At 46.5% G+C, this 19,348-nt stretch overlaps 1 protein-coding gene across 1 annotated transcript in view; it reads left to right on the forward strand.

Moving 5' to 3' along the window:
- The window catches only part of LOC119378007 (protein APCDD1), a 203,153-nt gene that overhangs the window by 39,340 nt on the left and 144,465 nt on the right, over nucleotides 1–19,348 (forward strand). Inside the window, exon 2 of the mRNA XM_037647283.2 lies at nucleotides 17,862–18,000. Within this exon, the coding sequence (XP_037503211.1) occupies nucleotides 17,862–18,000 (139 nt within the window). The remainder of the gene's footprint in view (nucleotides 1–17,861; nucleotides 18,001–19,348) is intronic.

Consider the following 19,348-nt stretch of genomic DNA (forward strand, 5'->3'; position numbering starts at 1 on the left):
AAGAAATCTACGCAAAGGCTATCGATAATTTACCAAGGAACCAGCAACAATCAGTATATCGTCTCAATTTCTGTGGAATGACCATTACAAGATTTATGCTGTGTTTTATTCTAAGGGCGGAATGTATGCTTTTCCAGCGCGTTGTACAGTAAACTTGCGCAATTTTGAGAGAGCGAAATTCTCCTCCGCTGAGTTTTATTGATGGAGCCCATATAGCTTGATGCAGCGTTATTTCTCAAACATTGACCCAATTGCGGTTTCTTATACTCTAGATGCAGAGCGCTCGCCAGATAGCGGGGGCTAAAAATGTAACAAAAAGCGCACCGCATTTTGTATTCGATGGCACGTCGATAAATCCTGCGCGTATACGATTGGAAGCATTCCTCCCAGACTCCATGGTCTTTCATATATATATTTCGAAAAACTGGATGAAACACGAAATCATATAAATGAAATAGCTCTGCCGGCACTTTCTATGCTCCGCTAGTGTAGAGAACTGCAGTCCTGTAGTTCTTTTCGTAGTTTTGCACCAATAAAAAAGAACCAAGAAAAAATTGCAAAGGTTTCTGACACTTTTGCCATCTTCATCGGGTTACTTGACTTTCCATGTGCCATAAAGTTCGCCCTATTTTTTTAACGTACAGTTTTTTTTTTTTTTTAATTTTTTTTTTTAATTTCGAGAGTTTGCCCAACGGCATACACAGTTAACGTACAGTTAAGATCGGCTAATGACTCAGTGCGTAGGTATAGGTGTTGATTGACTCATTGGTCTTTCACGCCCAGTACAACTATGTAAACGAAAGTTATTCTTGGTGAAGTTGGTGCGGTTTAATAAAAATGATTTTCGGGGTGTTGGTCGAGGCAGTCTTGAGGAAGAGTACACTGTGTGCACGCGTGTGTTCTTCCGTAAGTCTCGACTAGCACCCCAAAGACCATGTTTATCGAACAATTCTGTACTTTTTTTTTCAGATACTTTAATGCCTTAGGTCAATATACCAGAATCGTCTACTCCGAGAGTGTAATTTTATACAAGCGACGGAGTCCGGCATCCTGAGTACATCACTGATTGTAGAAAGATGGGCCGTGGCACATGAGCTGCTCAACTGTCGCATCACAGCCGCGAGAGGGTCACGACGCACGCATTCATGCACGCACGTGGCAACGAAAACATAACGCACTTCTTCAAGGCAAGTGGCTTTTACGGCCTTTTGTGAACTGCTAGCGAGTGCTTTTGTGTGCTCACATTACCCGCCTCTGTTTTTCTCACCCATTATTTCCTTTCCCCCTACCGAAGTGTAATAAGGTAACCAATCGGGCACGTCCTTGGTTAATCTCCTCGCCCTTGCCTGCTCACTTCCATCTCTCTCTCGAAGCATGGACATGTTCATGTAGTACAAGCATTTTCAAGGGTCTTAGCACGAACATGTTTTTAGCGATTCCATAAAAATGCGGCCGCCGAAACTGCAACACTGCGCTAGTAACACACTTGCCGCAGCGACCGCCCAACTACAGCGGCAGGGCTAGAGTACTGGGCGCGTTGTTGAGCTCATACCAAAACACAAGTCTGTCACAACAGTTAGGAGCAGGCCGAAGGTACTGTTACAGCGCATTCTGCGGTAACTTAACTAAAGATGAGCGAAAGTTTTGCGGCGAACTGTGTTCACATTCGAGTTCCTCGAAAGCGCGACTTGGTGCGATGTGCATAGCGTGCGTGGGTCTCTTTAACCGAGAGTCGTTACGCCGGTCCCAAGAACAAAAGCTATCGCTCGCGCGCATATATATTTCTTTTTACTCACGTAAAAGCACAATGTGATGCGGAAAACATAGGCAGAAGACATCAGCGAAAACGAGAGAAAGGCAGCGCCTCCTCGTATCTGGCTGGCCGGCAGAAACAGTATTTAAAGGTCGGTATAAAAAATAAATAAATAAAAAATAAAAAAAGAAAAGCTCAGAGTCTCTCACCGAGATGTTTCTCGCGATGCGGGAACGCTGCATGTGTCGGTTCGTTGCTTTCCTTTCTCTTCGTGCGCGCTGTGCTGAACATTAAAGAGGGACACACAAAGGCAACGAGCCGCGGCATAAGGAGCGCATGTAGGTTGTAGCGTTGCTAGAATATATTGCGTTGCTCGCTGGCTGCCGGCCGATTAAAGGACTCTGACGTCACGGAGCCCGAAGTTCCAGGGAACTTTGTTCTCTTGGGAACTGTCTCGTCCCTTTACGCCGTGATGGTTAGGTTCTGTCCCCTGCACGCGAACATTGTATACGACTTTTCTTCTTTTCGATCTGTGTGTTGCAGCGTAGAGAATGTGACACAAACTACACCTACACCCCCATGCCAACACGGTGTAAAGTTGGTAGTTTAAAGAGCTAGAACGACACTAGAATTTGATAGAAATAGTGCTCAAAATGCTCGAGGCAGTGCTTTGGAGAAGGCTGACGTGTTTATTGACGTTATGGGCACGTATGCTTTGCCGACTAGTGTATAAAGCTTCGTTAATCAGCTGGTTACTGGTGGTTAAAAAAGACACGAACTTTCTGAATCCAATGATCCAGTGATCTAAGTAGACAATCTTACAATGTTGAAAAAGTGGGGAATTTACCCTTGAAATTGACGACGAGAACACTGAGCACTGACAAGAACAAACAACGATTGCACATACATATACGAGCAACCTATACAGAGTCGACAGGAATGCTAACTTTGACTAAATATTGCCAAAGAAATTTATAATTGGAAAGCAGATGCACAATAAAATCTCTCGCGGGCGTTTTCTGGATGAGATGCCTTACAGAAATACAACTTCTGCAATGTTTATTTCAAAGTGTAAAGAGATATGTAAGAAATATCGCTGAGATTATTGCGCGCTATCAGAGAAAATCAATCACGCGTAGGTTTATAAGAATAGAGGAGTTGCTGAAAATGGTAGATCGTTGGAAGGGACGACCACCTCAGAGGGGACGTTGTACACAGTTTCGTTAAGTGAATCGCACATGTTCTCGCAGAAGCGAGTCATTGTACACCGTGACGGCCAACGCAAGCAAGACAAGAGACCGAAGAAAGTGCGTGACACAGGCGCTGCACATGTCTGTTGTCTTGTTTGCGCCATAAGTTTATTCCAACTAGCCCAATTTGCGACATTACTACAAGTCGTTGTGGTATTTCAGCATGCACATATCGGTAAGCTGGTCAAAAGTATAACTTCACGCAAGCCCATGTGAACTTTCGCGTCATTTTCCAGCTGCCTCTCCACGTTAGCGGCACGGCAGATCGAACCCCTCTTTTTGTGCGCAGAGTGTGGTGCCTCTTTTTGGAGGTGACGAAAACATCGCTGCTGGCCACTCGACACGCGAAATTTTATATCTCTTTCCGCTTAACCCCTGCTTTACCAACCCCCCCCCCCCCCTCTCCTCCGCGCCAGAACAGGACAAATGCGGCTGTCCGATGTAAACTGGAACGAACATTTATTTCCTTCTTTTTGCTTCCCTTCCATTTGGTGCTTGTATGTTTTAAAGACATGCTGCTTCTTCTTTTCTTTTTTTTTTGTGTGTGCCCATTCCGAGAAGGCGAACAACTTTTGAGACAGTTTTTTTTTTTTTGTACACAGAAAGGGCGCACTGATTGATTGTCACTTACGTTTATATACAAAGAGAAACAAGCGGTTACGTAAAAGACTGGTACTGCCAGTCCAGGTGACGCGAAAGTAGAAAAATGCACGCTGCCTTGTCTGAAGAAAGCAAAATGAAACTTTTAGCAGCGTACGGCAAGTTGTATTAGGCACGCGGACTTGTTTCGCCGCCCCCCATGCACGTATTTAGTTCACAAAAAGAACTTCAATTCAGCACATCTTCAGCAAGGTATGCATCGAACGCTCACACGCTGCACGACTTCCGCGGTGGATGCGTCGTGTCATTGGTTGCCGGCGTTCCGGGTGCACACTTTGCTGCCGTAGCAGCCGAATATTGCTCGCTTCTATTTAGAATAAAACAGCTCAGCGTTTAACAAATGTAGGAATCCATAACAACGTTATGCACGTCACACTTTTGCATAGAGCGCCGGAGTTCCGCTTCAGAGCGAAGGAAGAGCGCTGTCGTCTTGTCTGCGGGCTTCGGGCTTACCGGATTGAATGCAATGTGGCCCATGAAGCTGCCATTACTCACGGTCATTCTCTCCCAGCCCAAACAGGGACGCGAAAGCGCTTATTTGTTTTCGTCAAAGCTCACCGCTCATACACATATCGCTCTTGCTATAAACGTAAACGTCTGTATAAGTTACTCCATGAAAATCCCTTAATCCCCTTCCCCCAGCGTAGGATAGCAAAGCGGACGCGCATCTGGTTGACCTTCCTGCCTTTCCTTCCTCTTCCTGCTCCGCCTCCTGCCAACTGCACAAAGCGAAACAGACTGAACCATTTTAATAAGGCGAGCGATAGCACACACAAGAAATGATAACGTAAATTTAAAAGATAGGGTAGGGGGTCGGGATAAATATTTTCAGTTTCGTCCCAGAGAGAGCTGTATAGACCGGTATGTCCTGCGCTCCCAGAGCGGCCTCGTTGATTAAACGGTTTGAGCCGCGGCTTAACGCACGTCCTCTCGTTAATTGTCCACGCGACCCAGGTGGAAATGCACTGCAGCATGGAAGAGAGACGAAGCCATTCGTGGTTGCCTTGACGGGCAGTGCCCTGAAAGAAACATGACACACTGAGTCACTCACGCTGCGATTCGCTGCTTGATAGTGACGGTCGAAAATAAGTTGGGGGGTAAAGCTATTTGATTTCAGCCTTCATAATTAAATATGTGGTGAAGTAACACGGCGGTGAGCGTATTGAAGACTTACGATTGAAATTTATGCGCGTATAGCAAGCCGTGAGAAAACAATAATTATAACGAGCACTGGCGTCAGTTACAATGGTTGAAAGTTGGGCGAGTTGGTACGGGAACATCTTAAGAAAAAACTGCGCAGCAGGACGAGACACCAAGAAAGAACTGACGAAAACGTTTTCGTCAGTTCTTTCTTGGTGTCTCGTCCTGCTGCGCAGTTTTTTCTTAAGGCGTCAGTTACGTTGCACATTACGAGAAAAAATCGCAGGAATAAAACCAGGACAAGCGTCTCCGTTAAGAAAAGAAAAACAGCAGGCATTCAGAGAGACCGATAATCTTGCAGTTGCCTAATTTGATCTTTTCCGTACTTTGAGTTACTAGAATTGCAGAGAAATCACGCCTGCTGAGTCTAGGCAAGAGACACGCGTCATTGCTCGAGGCGCGTTTTGCTTCCGTATACGTTCCATACAGATGCAAGAGAATCAACTCGATTTAAGCGACTCAAGTGATGGCCGTGTCAGACATGCAAAAGCTGGTACATTTCATTCAAGGGCAATCCACCTTTACGCAACTTAATTCGAAGGATTGACGGCTTCTAGCAAAGGTTTGGTTTCGGAAATGTACACATGTTTAGAGCTCACTTGGCTCAGAGCAATATTGTGAGTCAGCTGATGTAATCCTGCGTCACGTGTGTGGCCGCAAGAAACAAAAAATAGACGCAATTACGCGACCTCAATCGACAACAGGAAGAAACATGATGGAGAGAAAAGTAGCGCGCACCAAAGAAAGGGCAGTACTACAAGTTCCTGTCACAGATGCGCAGCAACAAAAAAGCGCAAAACCTGCCGCGATTTATCGCTGATCCTTCTTAATTGCATGGAAGTCGGGAGATGTGGCTTCTCGTTGTCGAGCTCGAGGTAAGTGGCTACCGCCCCCCCCCCCCCCCCCCCAACACCGTAGCGGAAATTCTCGTATATAGCTGTTACTCGCCGCGCGTGTCAATCTTGGACGCAGAATACCATGGACTCATTTTCAAACAGCGGCCGCCGTCTTGGTGCCGCAGTTCCGACATATTGCGAGAGCTGCCGCACTTGAGAAGTTAAGTAATGAGTTAATTACCGAGAAGCCATTAGCGTCTCAGGCCTGAGTAAAAGCAGCCGCCAGCGACAGCATACCGAAGTTGAGCTGCCCATCTGGGCCTCAGTCAGCCTTCTGTGCACTGGCGTTGCATAGCACACGAAGTAACGACAACAACAACAAATGAAGAACACCGATACAATAAGAAAAACGGAGACAGGGGATAGTAGGTAGATGGAAGCAGCGAATAGCCCGCCAGCCAATGCACGTGTTTCCTTTTCTAAACGAGCTCCAAAACAACACCCTAGAAACAAGTTGCAATGACAATGGAATTCAATACGATTAAACACTGTCATTTTGAGCCAAACAGTCAGTGGTTAATTATTGCCAGTATTTAAGTAACTAACCTTGTAAGAGGCCTGAAGTGATGAAAAGCCTTTGAACAGGTAATGTTGGTGAAGCCATCGTTTCGACAAGTTTACTTGTCGAAACGGATACGGCCAGTACAATGGACGACTCATCCACCTGCTCGGCCATATTCCTTTTTTATATCATCCACCATTTGCGAACGGGTGACCAGGGTTGCCAGGTTTGGCTACTTTGCGGCAATTTGGCTACTCTTCTAGGCCGGTGGCGGCAGAAAAAACGTCTTAGCGACTTGGCTACTTCTTGGCTACTTTTATGTTCCCTCGACTCTAGCCACAATTTGAATGTCTGGCGATGACGTCACCGCTGTCGTTCGAGTATATGGTGCGAAAACATGGCGGCCAAGGTCTGTTCCCTGCTCCCAAGATTTAATTTCGCGCTTCCAGTAGACAAAAGCAGACTTTCGAATGTGTGGCTGGAATTCAGGGTAAACTGTTGCGTGGCGCCCGAGCTTTGACAACGCCCTATTGCTTAATGCGACTTTAAACCGAAGTTGGAAGTGAACTGGACAATCGGAAGCGCTGCATGCAACGACATCTGAAATCGGACGTTTGACGAACTCCTTGCGCCATTAATTGGACATTGATAAGGACGGCGACTCAGGAATACTAACTCTGCTCGGATTTCGTCACCACGCAAGCAATGATCGTGAAGGTGAATTGTGGGAACCACACGTCGGCGATCTCGACGTAGCGCCGCGTGCTGCGCAGTGGCGGTGCGCGGTTTAAAAGGGGTAGCCCGCGCGCTGCGCCGGGAAATTAATCTGTGCCTGCCCCGAATGATGGACGAGAAACCGCGCAGCGCATTCCTCGAGCTGGGGCAGCAGCTATCGGCCAAAGCGAGTGGCAGCGCCCATCCAGATAGCCGGTGTGCGTGGTCCCCACGAAATTAATACTACTACAACTTATGATTGAAACACAGTAATTTATTTTTAGCACACTCATGCTGTAGTCATTTTTATTGTCTCCAAAAGGCTGTTACTTCCAGTACGTTTCAGAAAAATCACGCAAAACGCGTTAAGAGGTTGCCACTTTCGCAACAGCGGAAGGCACTTCATTGTGCGGAACGAAAAGGTCAACAATTCATGCTTAAATGCCGCTTTTCAAATGCTCGCACCATACTTAAGTAAACATAGCCGTTTAAATTAAATCTTCGTAATTGTTTTCACACATGCATGGCTACTTTTGGCTACTTCGACTGCCCGTGTCTTAAGTTGGCTACTTTTCGGCTAGTTCTGTCAATTTTCGGCTACTTTTTCTCTTTCCCACCTGGCAACCCTGCCGGTGACACTGATGGTAGCGTGTGCAATGCACCACTCGGAAAATAAATATAGGTGAAATGGAATCGTTGCTTCATTGGATGAAAAAGATGAGGGAGGTCGTGGGGGGGGGGGGGGGGGGGGGGAGCTGCAGATCACTTCCTTACGTCACCACTTACCGCCACCCCAACTTCCCCCGACTGGAGTCCAGGATACATTCAATGTTTTAATTTGCAAGGTTGAGTGAAGCACTCGTTTTCATTTATCTTCTATTCTCGTATGCTCCAGGTGTCTTACTCCAAGGAAAATATAACGGACATGGGTTTTGCTTTCTCGGTGCAGTATAGAGAGCAGAGTACTTGTTTAGAGTAAGTTCTTTCTTCATTATCATTTGCTTAGCCCACAATTGATTGAGCGAGTGATTAAACATTTCGGTTTTGACATGTGTCATGAGCGCTTAGGTTCAGTCCAGTATAGCTGAATTTCGGAAGCTATTCAGTTCTAACATTAATACTTGTGGCATTTTTTTTCAAAAAGAGCCAAATGCAGAAACCGAAACTGTGTTAAATTTCACGGGAGCGTAAAGCGCGTCTAAGTATCTTTAACTTCTAAAACAGTTGGAATCAGAATGGAGCAATTCCAGATTGTAACGTGAACTCAAAACGGCAGTTTATAATCAAAAATGAGCCAACTGGGGGATGTGTTTCAATCAAACTGAGCCACATTCATTAGCGCTGCGTCAACAATCGTGACCAAAACAACCAACATTGTCTCATCCAATCTGTTTCACAAGTGTCTTCGTTGCTTCGCTATCGTGTTTACGTTCCACAATTAGTTTTTCTAGGGCGAGCTGGCACTTACTGAAGGACACGTTGTTGTAGGGCAAAACTCGAATAAAACGAGTAAGAGGCCGACTTTCCTACTCCTTTTTGCCTCTTAGTGTTTGTTTTCTAGTTTAGCGCTACAGTATCATGTACTTCTCTCGCTCCAAGACGGTATATTTGAAATGAAAGATATATGAAATGAAGATATCGGGCACCGATCTATTCCTTGAAGAAGAAGGAGTTATTCGAAGCGGCACGGCAAAAAAACGAGCTCCGAAGAAGAAGAAGAAGAGCTGTAGCACTTTTCAATGCCTTCAATAGACGCCAAGAACAAGAAGACGCTGCCGACAATCTAGAATAGTGCGCCTTTTGCCAGGAAGGACCACTCGCTCTTCAAGTCTAGTCGTCGCCATTACGCGCATGCGACGGAGGACGGCACCGACGGAAGCACAAGGATGACGTTAACTTTATCGCAGAATATTGCTATACCGTACAATCGAATCGTTTTAGATTTCTTTTACGAGTTAATTCAAGCCCAAATGAAGGAGGAGGAATAAACTTTATTATCAACCAGCAATTTAAGTTCCTTGGCCTAGGCCTCCCACGTGGGGACGTCGAGGTCTTGCCTCTTTGTTACTACCGGGACCCTCTCGTCGAGATGGTGCGCTGCCCTGCGCAGCTCCCACCTCGACGATCAGCTATGGGCCATCCAGCAAGCCCAAATGAAGTGTTCCAATATAGAAGAGCCAAATACAAAGTTTACTCCTGAATACCGACGATAGTGGGCTATATAGATATTAGCCGCAATATAGATTTGAGGTATTTAGGGGACAACAACACACTGCCAAAAAATTGTTCGAGCAGGCCCGGCCATATTGGCAGTAGCAAAAAAGCGCGTTTTTCTCAGCTTCATTTAAAGTGCATCTGGCTCCCTTGTAGAAAGAAAAAAAAAACCGCCACACTTTTAGTTTTTTTAATGCAATAAGTTTAACTTAAACACGCGCTAAATGCATTTTTTTTTTCTTCCCGCTACTTGTATTATGCGTTTTTGGCTTCGAGTTATGTTTTTAATCCAGGCTGAATGCGACGTCACAGTTGATCGAACAGCACTGCGAATGCCCCCCGTGGCCGCTTTGGTGCTGTTCTCGTGCAGTGCTAATAATGTTTACAGAAAATAGCGAAGCTTCTTCACTGCGTAATCTTTTCTGCTGACGTGAGGCAAGTGGTGCGAAAGTTGACACCTTTCAAGCCGCTCGAGCCTGACAAGGGTTGCCGGTATTATTTCCACTCGAGTGCCGCCTTTTTCGACCTCCGCGTCCTGCGATTGGCCGTCTTTTGTGCGCGCCACCCCGACTTCCGGGATTCGCGCTGCAATCTTGTGGCACTATGAACAAGTGTTGATTGCGTTAGCTTTCAAAGGTTGCGATAATGATATCGAATAATAAATATAGATTAGCTTATCACTCATTTTTGAGACTGGGTGGACTTCGTTTTGTGATTCGGGGTCGAATATCGCACGCGCAGTGTTCCAGGCAAGATAGAGCGTTTAGAATTCTGGGGCCGAATTCACAATTCACAATGCTTCACGTTCGTAAGTGCTCACTGGCCAGATTGACTCCGTTACTTATATGTTCAGCGTCAGGAGTTTATTGTAACTATAAGGTTTTACTCGCCAAAATCACGATATGATCTCCGTAGTGAGGGACTCCAGGTTAAGTTTGGCAACCTGGGGTTGTTTAGCGTGCACCTAAGTCTAAGTAAGGAGACCTTGCAGCATATCTTCTGCGACTGTCCCCGCTACGCTGCGCAGAGACGATCCCTGATATTCGCTCTCGCTCGTCTTCACAACAGACCGTTGACACTAGAAACAATTCTCCAATGTCATCCTGATAAGTCATCGAGAATTCAAGCAACCAAGGCATTGCTCAAATTCCTAAAGACAACAGACTTACACGAGCAGCTGTAGACTTTTTAATGATGCCGCATACCGCAGAAGACTGCCGCTCTGCGCTGTGAAGTTATGCGTGTGTGTTCCCCTCTCTTTCTCTTTTTCTTTACTCTTCTTTCAATCTCCCCCATCCCTTCCCCCTGTACAGTGTAGCATACCGGTTATGCCAAACTGGTTAACATCCCTGTCTTTCCTCTCTCCCGTTTTCCTTCCTTCCTTCCTAAATCTAAGTACACGAGTGTCCTTGCATTTCGCCCCATCGAAATGCAGCTGCCATGGCCGGGAATCGAACCCTTATCCTCGAGCTTAGCAGCGCGACACCTTACCTGCTATGCAGACCTGTAAAACTACCACGGCGTGTAGCGTCAGGAACGGTGGAAATGCTCTCTCACGAACTTTCCTAGAGTAAGTGCTTTTGTGTATATGGGCCTTGGACCCCAAAATACAAAGCATTTCTTTTGTAACTACCCTTCGCCATGGACCAGTAGGCTTCGCTGATGATATGTTTAGCATCGCGATTGGCTGAAATTTTTCGTACGAACGATTATAACGTAGGAAGGTTTTGTGAATAGAGGTCCTGACCATCGTACTTCCTGAATCCCAACTGAGAGAATATATATAGGAATACTCAGTTAACTTAGACTAACAAAGCTTTTTTAGCTTTATTTTTGTAGAGAGTGGATGTAACTTTGAGAAAGGCAAGGCAAGTCTTGGCATTTCTTGAAGTTAATGAAGTTCTAAATTTAATTTCTAGAGTATTTCCTCGTATGTCGGTAATTGTGGCGCAGTACAACTCCTCGAAACTTGCCTAGTTCACTTTATCAGTCCCTTAAAATACAATGCAGTGAAGCTTTTCGGATCAAAAAATAAAATTAACTGTATGTCTGAGAGACGCCTTCAGCGCCCAACACGTCGAGGCTCACTGACGCAGGAGCTTCTCCTTCGTTTTTACGACTTCTCTGGATTGTCAAGCATCCTCTATAAGAGTGCCTTTTTTCCCCCCTGTGTTCTATAAGAAAGTACTATCACAATTTAAAATTTTTCCGCCTCCGTTGTCCCATCATATTTAGCACTGTATTACAGATTAGTGTGTTGTAAATAGCCAGATACTTTTTTTACAATAACATACACAATTTCAATTAGTATAAGTACGAAATATTACTAGAAAACTTTGGGACCGTAACAGTAGCGTAGCCAAAAGTTTGTTTCGGGGTTGGAGGGGGAAGGTGAGGCACCCCCTTGATCCAACATGGGGTCCAGGCAGGTAAGTGTGGTTGAGTGTCATTTTGTGCTCTGTATCGCATGGGAGAAAAACATTTCGGGTGGGGGGAGGGGAGCACGGGCCCGGTGTGCCACCCCCTGGCTACACCACTGGACTGTAATTAAGAAGCGCCCCAAGAGCAACATCCTCACACGTACTGCGATATTCCGACATTGCAGAAAATTGTGGAATATGAAAGCAGCTCCATCAAGGTGTCTCCCAAGAGTTCCGGACAAGCGTCGCGGTGTCGTGGCTGAGTTCAATCTTTGCAGCCATCCTGAGCGAGCGATACGGATCGATGGGAGATGTCCTCGGCCATATGAAATTAGAGAGCCCACCGGCGCCGTGCATGCGTTCCGCGCCGCCTAATAACCGGCCCGAATTGCGGCAGCCGCGTGCAAATCTGCGGCCGCGGCGTGGACGGGCATCGACGCGGCGAACTCTGCCCGCATCGACTTCTCCCACGCAAGCGCCGTTCCCGCAGACTGCCCACTCGCGTGGAACCTTTCCATGGCCCCTTTTCACAATGGCCGCGCTCCAATTTGCAGCATAAGCCGATGTTAATTATCGGCCTAATGAGGCTTAAAATAGATTTCCCAACGTGTCGAAGGAGGCAAGACAAAGGGCCCGCCGAGGCCAGTAGCTCCTGCGTGGCCAGCAGAATGGCGGAAGGAGAGAATCGATTCAGTGACGGCGCACTGCCGCAGCTCAGAAGAATTCATGATGTGCAAGAAGCCTTCCGCGCTGCTCTCCCTTGTTTTCTTTTCCCTGTGCTGTATTCTTAATGAACGGCTTCTCCTTCGGAGCCAGAATCTGGTCGACGGTAATCACGAGCTGCTGTACGCCGAGTGCGCCGTTTGTTATACGAGGCAGGTGCAGCCACCGCTGCCTGGCCTGCCCAGTGTTTGCCGATGCACCTGGTATGCGGGGGAAAGGCGCTCGCAAGTATCCAATGGGCATCGTGTATGTTTTGGCTCGGGCGTAACCGTATGGCCGATGTCTGTCGGCACTCGCCGAGTTGCATTTCATTGGCAGTGATCCAAGGAACTACAGTGCGCAGTTCCTCCTGGCCACTTCAGTTCCCGAGAAAGCGAGAGCCAGAAACCCGTCACTCTTCAAAAGGAACATAAGTAACCTGCTCGTGACTGTATGGCATAGCGTATTGTCAGTGATTATTAGAACCACTAAGTCATGTACAGATATACGAGTTTAAGAAAGGCCTTTAAGATTATAACAATCAACGCTGTTTTTACGGCCAAAGGCAACAGTGCTGCCTTTAAGTGATGCCGGAATGATGTCAATTAACCTGTTTTTCATAATACTCAATTAAATTTAAGTGCACTAGCATTTAGCCCTGCACTCACCCCCAAATGCGACATCGAGTGCTCAAGAATGCAAAGCTTTCCCCACGCCGAAAATCATACGAAAGCATACATTATTGTCGCATCAAAGACATTGTTGACAATGCCAATCGCCATTTCTTTGCTCTCCCTTTTTTTTGTAACATCTCTCTTCTATCGTCTTTTATCCCCCTTACCCCTTCCCCCAGCACAGGGTAGCCAGCCGGTCTAAGAACTGGCTGACATCCCTTTCTTTCTTTCTTCCTTTCTTCCTTTCTTCCTTTCCCTTCCTTTCTTTCTTTCTTTCTTTCTTTCTTTCTTTCTTTCTTTCTTTCTTTCTTTCTTTCTTTCTTTCTTTCTTTCTTTCTTTCTTTCTTTCCTTCTTTCCTTCTTTCTTCCTTCCTTTCTTCCTTCCTTTCTTCCTTTCTTCCTTCCTTTCTTCCTTCCTTTCTTCCTTCCTTCCTTTCTTCCTTTCTTCCTTCCTTTCTTCCTTTCTTCCTTCCTTCCACTCGCCATCACTGGCTTCTTTTATAATGTCTGACTTGAACACTTCACCATGACTTGCTCACGAACGACGCCCTCTTCTTCATCCCTACCCCTTGTCTTCGTGTAGACGCCCACACTCCTTTTCTCAAAGTCGTCAAGACTATCCCACTCCTTACACGGACAGCTCGTGCTTGCAGCTCGTGCTTGCATTTCACCCCCCATCGAAATGTGGCCAACGTGGCCAACGGAAATCTGACTCGCGTATTCTGGAGCGTATTCGTAAAAAGTTCCCGATATATTCGTCACCTTCATGGTGGCGTTCTTCGAGCTCACAACAGCCGATTGTCTGGCTCCTAAGATCCACGTGCCACTTAGCAACTCCTGCGTAATGAGATGTGCCGAATCCGTCGGTCATCATTGTCATGAAATTATACCCGTCAAGCTATGTTACATAAACTTGCTTACATAAACATATGAGAAATCTGAATGTTGAACAGTCTTCACGTAGGTAAGCTATTTGTTATATAAAGAACCGCGTAAAAAAGCGTAATATTATGTGTTACTTGAATAATATATAAAGAAATGATTGGCTCTTGAAAGTAATTGCTTATCAATTGTCTTGTAAATGCAAATGATTAGGTAACGCTAAATAAAACCGAGATATAAAGAAAAAGAAACATACAGGAAAACACTGAAATAAACGCACTCTTAAATATAATGACAGTCTTCATGTGGCATTTTTTTCTTTTTGACAGACACATTTTCAGTCGCAGATACAATAACTGCCCTGGGCCTTCGAAATTCAATTGAGAATGTAGAGGACAGCCCTATTATGACTAATGAAATAAGTAGGTAATGATGCAAAAGATCGAGGCGGAAAACGTGTTATTATCGCAGAGGCGCAACGCTTAAAAAAAAAGAAAGAACGTTCCAATTACGTGTTCTATCGTCACGCTTCACCCGGTTGCGTAAAAATTTGCACGTATTATTTTTATATCCTATACGCGCGAAGATCTAAGCGCGATCTCAGCCTTGCGATCTGAAAAGAGAGCGAAAAATCGCGACATGTGTCGGCAAGGCTTTCCTCTAGACTTCCCTTCACTGTGACGCTAAATCAACCCTGCTGTGCATTTTTGACCAGCATAGGGCGCTGACAATGTTGCTGAAATAAAAATTTCAGCTCGAGTGCTTCTAAATAAGAATTGACAAAAGCAGACATGACATATGCCAGGACAAGAGTGACAGTTGGGCATTTACGTAACGTGAACACTATGCCCACTTTACCTTCTGTGATGCCAACGTCGCACTATTATACTATTCATCTGCAGCACCGATAGCGCTTATGTCTTCAACAGAGAATATGCCTCGGCCATTGAGCAACGCGACGGATGGAAAAAAAAGGAAGCGCTGTGCGGAAAAGCGAGCTCCACTTTTCGGATGCCTCACTTAATGAACAGTGCAATGAAAGGACGAAACGAGCGATGCCGACCAAAAGCACAGTGGCGTTAAGGGGGCTTTTTTTTCCCCCTCTCCCCATTCCCAGTCATGGCCCGCGCATTTCACTTAGCGCGCTGTCCAAATTTACCCGTTCTGATAAGGCGTGCGGCCCGGGCTCCGCGCTTATCGAAGCGCAGGCCGCAAATTGATTAACTGTCGAGGTCGATTGGCGACCGCTAATAAGCGCGACCGTCGTGCATGACCCCTTATTGAGCGGGCCGCCCTCTTATCCCCCTACTTCCCTCTCCGTGAAAACTTTTGCGCCTGTTTTTGGCCCGTCTCTGCGCCGAGCCCTGCCCTGGCTGTCGGCGGAAGAGCATCGCGGCCGGCCGGTTGGCGGGTTCGCGTTTTCGCCCCCTCTTCTGTTTCTCTTCCTTTCGTTTTGGCTGTTCGGGAGTGCGCCGCTCGTTTCCCACCCGACGGGAGAAAGTGGAGCGACGGGCGAGCCGATTAAGCTGAAAGTTTTCGGACGCTTCGCGCACCCGAGTCCGAGGAGACGGAGGCGGCGGGGTTCGTTCAGGTACGATTTTTCAGCGGGAGCTTCAACTCAGCACTCACGGCATCGCCAGCCTTTTGTGGAGCCGCTTTCCGGGCCTTGCATATTTGACGAGGCACTTCCTCAGAAAGGGTAAGGTGGCGGTGGTGGTGGGGGGGCACCCGGGGAGAACATTGACACAGAGTGCCCGCATTTCTAAAGCTGCTAAATGACGTCTGCCTAAACCTATCGGTATCTTTTTTCTTTATTCTTCGCTGAAACTAATGGAACTTTGCTGATTTGTTTGGCGTATTATACCAGATTATTGTAAGCTGCTGCATTTTAGTTGTGTGCATATAACTTTTTTCCACTTTTGCAGGGGGCCTGGAGGCCCTGCTATTGTGAAGATGAAGGCTGTGAAGGCATTTTTTTTGTTTCTAAACTCTGGCATTTTTTTTCTAAATACTAGACAAAAGTGCATGCACAGAAAACCAAGTCGTGTGTCGTTCTACTTTTTTGCTTTTTTTTCTTTCTTTTGTTTTGTTTTTGCGCCGGATATATAATTCTTGTCATACGCTTCCCGTCATGCTGCTTAATGTGCGGGTATGTACAATGCCAGTATAAGTGACTCGTAAGAGTCCGCTTTGTTACTTTTCTTACTTTATTTTCTTCTATTTTATTTCCCTTGTTGCTCCACGTAGGTATTAACAGCTCGCAAGGAAAGTCTCTGTCAGATCCGCCGTAGCGTTGTAAAATACGTTTCCAAATTGATTACAGGGCATTTGTCAACTTCGATGAATTTTCGAGATCCAAATAAGAAATGAGTTGTTGTTGTTTTTTTTTCCGCGCTCTTCACAAAGCAATGTAAGCTATTGTTCTTCTCTATATGAAGTATATGGGCTCGTTGGGCAATGCCGCGCTGTGTTGCCGACGTAAGCTGCTGACCTTACTGCTCAGTACGGGTATTTAGGTAGAATCCAGTAGCAGGGTTGTGTAGATGATGGGGTGAAGAGGAAATCGAGGAAAAGTCATCACTACAAAATCTCGGCCCCAGCTTTTAACAATGACGGCGGCCTGTTTGCACAAACTGGGGTGCAGTTGACGCGGTCGTCGTTGTTTCTATAGGAACGAGAGTTACATTCACATCCAGAGAATGCGAACTGTCGCTTTGCCGACTATACGCTCATACACTTCTGCGCGGACCCAACGGCAGCGAGGTTTCGCGGATGCACGCGTGGTGGTTGCACCGACAGCTGCGAAGTTGTTGGAAGAAACATGAAATTTCGGGCGTTATAGAGCGCTCGTGGCACGGGTGCCGCATATACTGCTGCGGGGGATATTGAAACCGTGAAACATTGTTTGTAACGCTCAGTGACGTGATCCGTGAGAACTCTCGTGTGCGATATCTCACTGGTGAGAAATCGAAGCCGTGATACAGAATGACAATTGCGCGCACGGGGTCTAACGCAACTGAAAACGATTTCCATTTCGCGGCACGTAAACGTCGAAGCACTATTTTCCATCAAAAATTCAATCACGTGAGTCTTCTGCAGGGTTTAGAAACAGAGCGCTACCAACAGAGAGAGAATGGTGCCTCGAAATCAAATTTGCAAAGTTCTGCTCCTCGAGGACACAGGGGAGATGTCTGTTCATAGTCTCCTTCTTTTTTTTTTCGTTTTCTTTTTCTGTTTCTATTTGCCGCAAGATAATATTGGAAGTTGCATATTACTGGTAATTCAAGTATTTTGTAAGTAGACATCGTGATAAAAAGATCGATGATGGTAACAAAACAAAAATAACAATCATAATCAAACAAGGTACAAACTAGTCGTATTGAACAGCAGTGTTGTATTGTTCGTTTGAACAGAAGCGAGCCTCTTTTTTTGTGAACCACTGCAAAGTCAGACTGCCGAGCACATGACTGTCACATTATTACATCATCCACTTAGAAATGTGCTCGTAGAATCGCCAAGGTACCGCCTCGCTTTGGCGAAGAAGATTTTTTAAGTTTAGTATCAACAGTAGCTCATTTATTATAGTCGTTCCCTTTTGGAGGTAGACGCCTCATCTCGTAAGGAAAACAACTGAAGTTTTCCTTTTTTTTTAATATATACAGAATCAACCTGTTTTTTACAGGCGTCGGTGCATTGAGCGCGTGGCTAAAAGGCCATCCTTGGACTTTGAACCGCACTGAAATCGGTAGCGAGTAGATATTGAAAAGATAATAGTAACAGGACTTAGCTACGCGTACGAATCTCATTTTACGTATAGGTACATAGCGAGTTTGTGAGGCCTGTAGGCATCTGCCCTGGCCTTATGCGATGCAGAAGAGAAGAGCCACGATTGTAAGCGATCACCTAGTTCTGGAGACGATTTCTGTGGCCCGTGCGCGGCGTCAGCGGCTGGGCCTTCGTTTTGACGCCATATGTTTGCATGTCGCTGGCGCAGGATTCCCGGGCCGCGCTATCGCCAAGGGCGAGGACGGCAGCGCCCGCTGCTTGCGCTGGGCCAGGGACTTCGCTCGCAACTGGCACGCCGAAACCTCGCCCTCTGAACCCGACCTGAGCGGCACCTGGGTCTCGCAACGGTACGCGAGTGTGCCTCTTTACCCTCACGAGTGGTAGTAGCCCTGTAGCACACGTAGTAGTCTCGTAGCCACCTTTAGTACCGTAGTTAGTTCCACAAGCTTTCTTCATAGCGCTTCTTCCCTGCAAGCAAGATGCCAAGGATGATCCCGAGGCAGCGTGCGCCGGCTTTGAGTGAAGCTGCGCTCTCGGTCGATGCTGCCGATGCAATAGTCAAAGTGTATCTGGTGGCCAGCTACAGAACATACCGCTAAAATGCTTGCTCCGACAATTCCATTGGTAATGTTGAACCGTACACCTTCCACTTGGAAGGTGCTGGCGCGGATGAATGCTCGTCACATGCGTATAGTCTGACCACTGCCTAGGCACCGGCGGGCACGTGCTTGGGGGACATCTCCTGGAACGACGAGTCCGCGGGAGTGGGTCTCGCGCTGACAAGCGTTTGTGACGATGGATTCACAGTCGCCCAGGCTACTTTGCCTATTCTTAAACTTTGCGGACAAGGCAGAATACCCTGTTGGCGGTTTTCGCTATCGTAGTGATCGCGTATTTCAGATGCTTTAATGCTTGTTAGGTGCGCGATAGCCATCAACTGAAGCTGCCAAAGACCTGGTGCTACGAACCTATTCCCAGGTAAGAGCGGTTCCTCTGTCTTTGCTCTCCCACCGACACCTTTGTTATCATCTCGTTCTTCACGGGCTGACGAGATTGTGCGCGAGTGCAGGCCATACAGGAGTCATGCTAAAGGACGAGCAGATTCGAGAAACAAGTTCCTCTTGTACGCAACTGTAGAGCGATATTTTGTTGAGGAACTCCGCAGTGCATAAATGGACTAACTGTCAGTAAACAGAACTAGCACTCGCGTCTGCTACTTCTATAGCACGATCGGAATTATCGTTTTCATCAAATATCGCTAATCGTTTCATTTCTTGCTGGAGTCTATAACTTTCTTATGTTTCGTTAGAGAGCGAAAAAGAAAAGGTGACATGACGTTTACTGTGAAGGTTTCATTGGTTTACAATGCCGATTCGACATCGGCCTCTTTTAACCCTTTATAGATGGCACGGGACAGCTGATCTCTGCGAACTATATATCGGCATGATAGAAGAAGCAGGTACGGGCTGCACACATTCCTCGCAGCACTCAGTGACAGTGCCCGATGTTTTGCTTCGATTCAGAGGTTTCAAACAAACCCTCAGCGAAAGCAACACGGCTCGGTATAATGAAATGACCTTATTCAACCAATTTTCCTTCTCGCGCTTCACCTCTGGTGCGACTGCCGCTCCACCCGCGTTGTCACCTGAATCGGCCCGTCCTGAGCGGTGTGTAATAAGAAAGGAAAACAAAAAT

This window comes from Rhipicephalus sanguineus, chromosome 1, assembly GCF_013339695.2.
Source record: "Rhipicephalus sanguineus isolate Rsan-2018 chromosome 1, BIME_Rsan_1.4, whole genome shotgun sequence".
Lineage (NCBI taxonomy): Eukaryota > Metazoa > Arthropoda > Arachnida > Ixodida > Ixodidae > Rhipicephalus > Rhipicephalus sanguineus.